The sequence below is a fragment of the Vicia villosa genome, linkage group LG2 (genome assembly GCF_029867415.1).
Source record: "Vicia villosa cultivar HV-30 ecotype Madison, WI linkage group LG2, Vvil1.0, whole genome shotgun sequence".
Lineage (NCBI taxonomy): Eukaryota > Viridiplantae > Streptophyta > Magnoliopsida > Fabales > Fabaceae > Vicia > Vicia villosa.
Genome location: NC_081181.1, coordinates 63,091,687 through 63,100,653, shown reverse-complemented (window position 1 = coordinate 63,100,653; position 8,967 = coordinate 63,091,687). Strand labels below are relative to the sequence as shown.

At 34.0% G+C, this 8,967-nt stretch overlaps 1 protein-coding gene across 1 annotated transcript; it reads right to left on the bottom strand.

Moving 5' to 3' along the window:
- Positions 1–1,040: 1,040 nt before the first annotated feature.
- On the bottom strand, positions 1,041–4,701 carry LOC131649231 (uncharacterized). The gene is made up of 12 exons (XM_058918992.1): positions 4,579–4,701; positions 4,203–4,470; positions 3,905–4,039; positions 3,766–3,844; positions 3,530–3,668; positions 3,289–3,446; positions 3,067–3,187; positions 2,816–2,986; positions 2,431–2,582; positions 1,406–1,526; positions 1,293–1,325; positions 1,041–1,193 (listed from the first exon to the last, which is right to left on the bottom strand). Exons 1-12 carry the CDS (start codon positions 4,699–4,701, stop codon positions 1,041–1,043), a joined length of 1,653 nt encoding a protein of 550 aa, XP_058774975.1.
- Positions 4,702–8,967: the final 4,266 nt, after the last annotated feature.

Here is an 8,967-nt window from a genome sequence, read left to right as displayed (position 1 = left end):
GGGCACTACTTGATTTTCTCAAAGTCATTGTATTTCCTCATAAATCATACAAATTGTATGCAATAGGGACAAACTTGATAACTCTGATCTTTTATATGTATCCATCAAGGTGATTATTTTCTCAAAAGAACTTTATGCTATTGTAAGGATTTAATTAGTTAGATGCATGACATTGAAAGGCTGTATATGCAGTGATACCATGCTTGGTGGCTTGCACAAACACATTGCATGAGAAAAAAGAAATAACTAAAACAGCCTATAAGGCATTCAAGTTATGGTATATTTATGAAATTAGTTAATGTGCTTCAAAATACTTGTATCTTTTGTTATCCATCTTGAAACGTTTCTTATAGAATGAGTCTTCACACAATATGCATAATGAAACTACTATATATGTATACAATATGTCCACATTATACCAATTTATAAATGGACAATAATTTCAGTCATACAATGGTTTAAAATTAAACACTTAATTTGTCCCATTATATAAGAATCACAGAAAATAAAGCAAAATAAAATCTTCAACCAAAAGAAAATATCCTACAAAGATGGGTACAACACAATTTAAAAAATAAGCCTTCAACTAAACTGCCCAATCCTAGGAGGCGTATGGGAGAAGATCATGGCATGGAATTATTTGGATGTTGGTGCAGGTACAGAGTGCTGCACAAAATCTTCTTGATGGAGGCGCTGAAAAGTCACTGCTCCATAAGGAGGGCTGCTGTATTTTGGGTGGCTACATGCTGGAGCATTTGGAAACAACGAAACGACATTGTCTTCAATGATGCGGTGGGTGATATTGATGAAATTGTCCAAAGTGTAAAGATGCATTCTTGGTGGTGGCTAGCGCTGGGCACGAAACGCAGAGTGTACTGTAACTTTTACGAATGGAATCACAATCCTATAGACTGTATTTAAGTTCAATTATGCAGGTTTGTTGGTGATAGTTTGTAATGCACTAACTTTGTAAGATTCCGAGTACTATTTGTACTCTGCTAGTGTTACATATAAATACCTCATTGCTTATCAAAAAAAAACTATTCGTCCTTCTTGATATCTTTGATTAACTTTGTCGACGAAAGCTGGACAACTTCAATATCCTCAACAACATCACTTAAAATTTCCTTAGAAGGTGTCAAATTAGTATTTGAGACAGAAGGTTCATAATCGACTGAGACAGACAGAGGTTCCTGAAGTTATGCGCATGGAAAAAAACATTCAAATCAAGATCATCATTTTTGGACGATAACAATTACCTATAATCAGAGTGTGCACTATGCAAAACCTACCGAAACACTTGGGACATCGTCTGGCGATGATGGCTGCATTCGAAATAACAATGTTTTAGTATTTAACACTTTAATTTAATGTCCAGATATAAAATACAAAAAACGACATTTACCTCTTCTGCTCCAAATATATCAGCTTTCAATCCAAATTTATCATAGTCCGAGTAGTATGAATTTTGTGATGCAGTAACTTGAACACTTGAAACTGAAAACTTTGGAAAATCACCTTTAAAACTGCATCAATAATGTGATAATACAATTCAAAATTAAATTTTCCATCAAGTGGTTAATAAGATAAAGGATAATGCACAAAAATCATTCTTTCAAAGTGCATCATGTGAAACTATTAAGTTACACTGGTTTGTCAAGAATTAACTCATAATTTTTGATTTAGAAGCCTAATCTGTAACACACAATCACAAGGGTCAGCAAATATCTATTTAATGATGACACTTATAGTTTTCCAAAAACTATTACAATCTCGTTGTAAGGTTTCACCTAAACCTCTACAGATATTTTCATAAATGTTATTCACATATCTATTAATAACATTGATTTACAATGTTACACATCATATGGGCATTTTCAATTTAACAACGTCAGGATTTTCTAAATGACAAAGTTTATGTTTTTTAATATGGGGATAGTTAGGCTTGTTTCTATGGCATTTTTTTAATTAGAGTACATGATGTTCTTTACCTGGAATGTAAACCATGCCATCAACTATCAGTTAAAAAACATATACAAATGCATATCAATACAACATGACAGTGATAAGATAAAACTTTATGTTTTTCAGAATTCGATCAATTGGATTCTTCAATAATATATGACAGCAAGGGTATATCATTTTAGCAATTCAAATTCAAATTCATCAGAAACATTCCAAACAGGAGTATATTTGAAACAATGCACATCATGATAAACTCAAAGATAAGGGAAACCCCTGTCTATATCATAAGTAAATGGAGCAATTCAAATTGCAAAAAACTCTGCCTTTATAAAACTTCATTTTCAACAAAAGAAATAAACTCAATATCACAACAACAAAACAAAACATCATTCAACAACTAAAATAAAATAATTGTCTTGATCATAAGGCAATGTAAATTTAAAACTTAGAAATTTTGAAGCTAACTATTTCTCCTGTTTTATATCTTTGGCCATCTTGGTTGATGATTGTTGTACACTATCATTATCTTCCACTGCATCATTGATAAGTCTCTTACATGGAGTGAATCCTGAATTTTCAATGGTCAGGTCATTTTCTGCAGATGTAGATATAGGTTCCTATCATGAATAAAGAAAGGCAACAATAAGATTTACAATAATGACACAATGTTAAAGCTGCTCAACAAACAAAGAATATCACATGTAAAAAATACATACAGAAATTCTATTCATGTCATCCTGGGACAGAGGTTCTGGTGCTCAAAGTTTTGAGGTCTGGTGAAAATAACAAACAGTTAGTGTACGACCTAAGAAAACTAAACACTCATCTAATGAAGATTACAAAAGATTACCTCTTCAAATTTGAAACTCTCCTTAATTTTATTACGCACATCTTCATCAGTTTTGAAGCCAATGACAGAAAGTCGCCCATTTTTAGGCTGATAAACAGCTCTAATTGCCAATTCTTTTTTCAATATGGAGTCAAGTTCGTAAGGGAACTCAAGTGGATCGTAATCAACAGACTATAAGAATAAAAGGTATTAGACACCTTAAAAACCAAAAACAATTTATTTAAATATTGTTGTATGCAACAATTACATACCTGTGTTAAATCCATCTTCATTTGAAGAGCAGACTTCCCAATTAACTTCACGCAGTCTGTGTCCCAAAAGACGAACTTTGCCTTCGAACTGCCTTCAACAGCTGTTATATCAAGATTATACCTAAATGATTCATGAAACATAGGAGACCAGATCAATCTTCACTGTTTGTAAGAGAATATAAACATTACCAGTTGGAAATGGAATATGAATATAGAGTATACTGTGGCACAGGTTCTGGGCTAATATGCTCCTTAAAACACTTCAGCTTTCCATCCTTGGCATTCACACTCCTTGTGCATTCCACACATCCATCATAGTACCACTCCATCTGCCCAGCATCAAACTTATCGAGGGTAGCAACGGTAACACAGGTTGTTTCCTACAAAGTTGGCCAATATAAATTACAGTTATATGAGGCTTTAAGAACGATCTTAATATAAGGAAACAGCCAATCTTTCTTACATGTTGCATATTTTCTATTTCAGAGAGACTCATTATTTCAGCCTTCCAAACAAATTTGTCATAGTCAGAATAAAATGAGTTTTGCGTTGCCTCAACTTGTACACTTGAAGACGATAACAAAAGCAAATCAACACCAAGTCTGAAAAATGTAAACATAATATTTAATTCAATTCAAATCAACATCAAGTTAAATAAATGATTATGCAAGACAGTTAAGAAGAAGATCAATAATCAACAGTTTGGTTCCATTCCATGTGTTGGAAACACTAACTGGAAATCCTCCTGAATCACAAGAAATTGAAGAAACAGTTACAACTGTTGGATATAAAAGAAAATAATCATTTACATTTAAACTATTGTATCATGCATGATTACCTTGAGCCTCTTTAACCCTTGCATTGATTAGCACAATGACAATATCAGAGGCTTGCTTATTATTCTTATAATACTCATATAGCTGAACCGCAAGTTGCCCCCAAAGAGTACATTGTACAACTGTTTTGCTGGCATCTACAATTGAAAAAGCTATTATGTTCTTACTGTTGTCACTGTTAACTTGGGTTTAAGTGATATCAGTGATTCCTCCAATCAAATCTAAGAAAAAAATGGATTGGTTAAAGTCTATTAACAAAAATAAATTATAACGTTTGAAATTAGGGTGTAGGGAACTTACCAACCAAAACATTTGATTGAAACCTTCCTTCAACTATGGAATTCAAACCAATAATGTTAAGGTAGTTATGAGGGATGTCAGGAAATTCTGCTTTCTTAACAAAAGTTGACCCACAAAAAACCAATTTGTATGTATAATTTGTCGACTTAAAAGCAAAATCATTCTTCCCAACTTTAAAATTTTGCATGATATAAGAGTTTCCTGTTTCAATTTCAGATTTGAATTTCGAAAGCAAATAAGAAGGGACAACAGGCTGAATCATATCACGCTGCAAGAAATAAACATTTCATCATCAGTGGTTAATCAACACAAAACATATTATAAGTAATCAGTGGGGAACCATATCTTGTTACAGTACCTTAGAATCAACCTAAACCATCTCCATGTGTTCTTTGTTTGAAGAACTTGTGACAGTCCATAGATGTTTGCATCTAACAGCGATCTTCCATAAATCTTTTGAATCATTGATCTCTTTCAATGGCTCAATTGGGCGAGACATGATTCACATACAAACACTGCAAGAAGAGTAGGGATATTAGTTAATTATCAAAGATGAATCAAATAAAGATGAATATAAACAGTGTTTAACAGAAGTTAGAGACGGAGGTGATGGAGATGAAGATAGTGTCTTGAGACGAAGGAGGAATGAAAATCGCGGCGGAGGTGATGGACGCGAAGGATTTGTCTTAAGATGAAAGAGGAGCGAAAATCGCAGGGAATTGAGATGCAGCAGAATATACATGGTTATGCATTTGGTCATGTTTTATGCAGCCTATGGAACACAAAAGGTTTATTGAACAATGAAAGGTTGTAGTTAATGAAGAAATGGAGTTCTGTGTTTTCCAAGCCAGATATTGTGGCTTTTTTCTTTGATTCACGTGGCCATTGATTTATTGTGTAGGGGAGTAATTATGGGTTGGCTTAGATATTTAAACCCAAATATATTATCAATGCAGCTTTTGACATTATTTCAGATAAAATATAAAATAATATAATATAATATAAAATGGATAAAATAAAAATAAGGAAAAACCAAATAAATAAAAATGAATCAACCAATCAAAAAGTGACACAATAGATAGCATTTAATGTCAAATGAATATGGTGGCTTTATTTTTCAGAAGGACAAATTTACCCATGGAATTTGAACGATTTTAGTTATTTAATCAGAGGGCTTAAAGTGTAATTATCATGTACTTTACTTTTTATATATTATAATAGATAACTTTTAAAAATTTGTCCCAGTAGAGTTTGAAACTTGAACCTCTTATTCAAAACCATCATTTATCTCCACTAGGCCACTTCTTTTCCTTGTTTTATAATTGCAATGCTATAATGCATAGTAGCTGTAATATTTAAAATTTTGTTTTCTTTTTATGTAGTAATATTAAAAAGTTTTGATTAAAATTTTAAATAGTAATGTTAAATATAATGAACTAATAATTAAAACATTTTTGTTGAAAAAATTTCTGAGTTGATTTTTTTTTTAATTATATTTTTTAAAATGAGTTGTGTTAAGTTTTTTTTTTTGGTTAGAATGGAGGTTCTAAGCTCAAAAGTAAAAAAAAAAATTATAAAGTAACATTTCTAACAACAAAATTATCTCTACTATCTTCTTCCATAAGATGTAATATCCAAGGAGGAGCCTCACTATAATAAATGGAATTATCGCTCAACTTCCTACCCTCACTAGCAAGGAGATTAGCACAACTATTAGCCTCCCTATAAATGTGTTGAATCTTCACTATATCCAATTGATTTCTCATCTTATTGATATTGCGAATCAAGCTTCCCACAATCATATTCTTGATACTATCTCTGTTGATACAATCAACTGCCTTCTTCGAATCGGATTCAATAACAATCTTAGTAAAACCAAGATCAGCAGCTAATTTAATACCAATATAACCCCAAATCTCCACCATGAAGGCACTGCAGGAGCCAGTGCTTTTGGCAAAGCCACCTAACCAACCCCTTGAGCATTCCTAAGAATTCCACCACATCCAGACAAGCCATTTTTCCCATGGGATCCGTCCACATTAAGTTTCACAAAGGGAGGACATGGAGCACACCATCGAACTCACTCCTGTTCCGGACCTTTCTCCATGATCTTATTCTTCAACAGCATAGCCTGGTTATAATGTAAGATCTTTTCTTCTATCACCTCCTTAGCCCGAAAAGGTCTGCGATAATTAGAATCGTGAGCTTCTTTGTTTCTCCAAGACTAAAGCGTATGGCAACTTATAGCCCAAATATTACACCAATCGGGATAACCAACGGAATCACTAAAGATGTTTAAATATAACCAATCTTCCCAACCTGCACGAAAAAAATCAAACGCTACAGTAATAGGGATAATGCTATCCCACAATCTTTTCACCATGCTACAATCCCGCAAAGCATGTAAGGAAGTATCACTGACACTCCACACACCGGGAACCCATCTCGACCAAAACCAGCAACACTAATACGATTGTTTATGAGCAAACGGTCATGTTTAAGGATCTACACAAAAGTCCCAACTCTTTCAGGGGATTTTAACTTCCAAATTCTATCCCAATCCTTGCAATCAATATCATGATCAAATTCATCTAGGAATTTGTACAACTGGTTGATAGAAACCTGACCATCTTTGTATGTGGAAGCAACAAACATATCTTTGCCATTATCATACGTTGGAGGAAGCACTGCAACAATCTTCAACTGGATATTGGCTGGAAGCCAACATAATATACTCCAGTTCCACATTCTAGTGTCATCTAATAAATTAGCTACAACCAAACAATCTTTTATCCAGCACTAACTCCACGGATTAATAGAGGTACCATCACCTAATCTCCATATGCTCATGTCTTTCAACTAAGTAGAAGCCCTAACAATGTCCTTCCATAAGTTTGAGTCAGACTATTTGGAATGCAAGGTATCCATGTTACTATCCACTTGGTATTTACTTATCATGATGTCACACCATAAATCTCCATCACCATTCAAAATCTTGCAACCATGCTTCACAATGCATGCTTTATTCATTAAGTTGAGATCTCTCAACCCAGGGCCCCCCACAGTTTTGGCTTTGATAACGTTATCCCAACTCACGGCATGGTATTTTCTTTTATCTTCAAAGTCTCCCCAGATGAATCCTCTTTGAAGTTTCTGAATATCCTTGATACAAGCTTTAGGTAAAGAATTAGTCATCATAGGGTAAATAGGAATGGCTTCAATAATGCTTTTAGCTATGGTTACCCTACAAGCGAAGGAAAGATTTCTCGCTTTCCAACCCGTGAGTTTATTAGCTACTTGGTCCACAACATACTGAAAATATTGCTTCTTGTGAGCTTTACCTTTAAGAGGGATACCAAGATATTTTCCAAGACTATGAGTTTCACGGAATCCTGAAAGCTGCACCAAATTACTCCTCGTGCTACAAGAAACATTGTTAGAGAAAAGAATATTGGACTTTTCAGAACTTATTTTCTGGCTAGACATACTACAGAACTGATCAAGGATGCTTCTCACACAGTCCAACTGAGATTCATTGGCTTCCCCAAAAATTAACAGGTCATCAGCAAACATAATATGGGATATGTAGGTACCATTTTTACCCATTGGAAATGGTTTCCAGTTCTTCATGTGAATAGCATACTCAATTAAATGAGTCAACTTATCCATTCAAAGAACAAAAAGATAAGGGGAGATAGGATCTCCTTGTCTGATTCCTCTTTGTGGTCGAAAAAAATCATTCTTATTCTCGTTCCAATTTATATTAGTTTCTACACTTGTGACGCCATGCATAATAATGTTAACCATATCCTTAGGCAACTTATCCATACAAAGAACAAAAAGATAAGGGGAGATAGGATCTCCTTGTCTGATTCCTCTTTGTGGTCGAAAAAAATCATTCTTATTCTCGTTCCAATTTATATTAGTTTCTACACTTGTGACGCCTTGCATAACAACATTTAACCATATCCTTAGGCAACTCAATCTCCTCAAGAATTCTCCAAATGAACTCCAAATTCATCTTATCATAAGCTTTTGAAAGATCAATTTTAATAGCAAAAAATCATTTTCTACCTTTCTTCTTTCTCATGAAATGCATGATTTCCTTGGCTATAATGATATTTTTGTGAATAGACCTTCCAGGCACAAATCCGGTTTGAAGAGGAGACACAAGGTAAGGCATGAGAGGCTTAAGTCTAGAAACCACCACCTTGCTAATGACTTTATAGATCGTGTTACAAAGGAAAATAAGGCGGAATTGAGTGACCAAACTAGGCTGATCCATTTTAGGAATAAGGCAAATATCGGTTTTGTTAAACTCCGACATAACACTAGGGTTCTTCCGCACATCTTTAATAAATTTAATCAAATCAGAGCCTATAGTACTCTAGGATTTTTGATAAAAACCTGGAGGAAAGCCATCCGGACCAGGAGCTTTCCATGGCTTCATGGAGAATAGAGCATGTTTCACTTCCATATCTATAATATCTTTTGCCACTGCCTTTACATTTTCATCAGTTAACTTGGGAAAAGTTATTTGCGTTTGATTCCAACTACACCAAGTGTTAGGGCAAGAAAACAACTTTTTATAAAACATGGTTACATGTAATTTTAACTCATCGAAATCCTGGATCCAATTGCCATTGCCATCTTTGAGCATCACTATTTTATTCCTTCTTTTTCTTGCTAGTGTCTTCATATGATAGTATTTAGTGTTGTGATCACCATCTGATAACCACATTACTATAGAGCGTTGGAACCACAT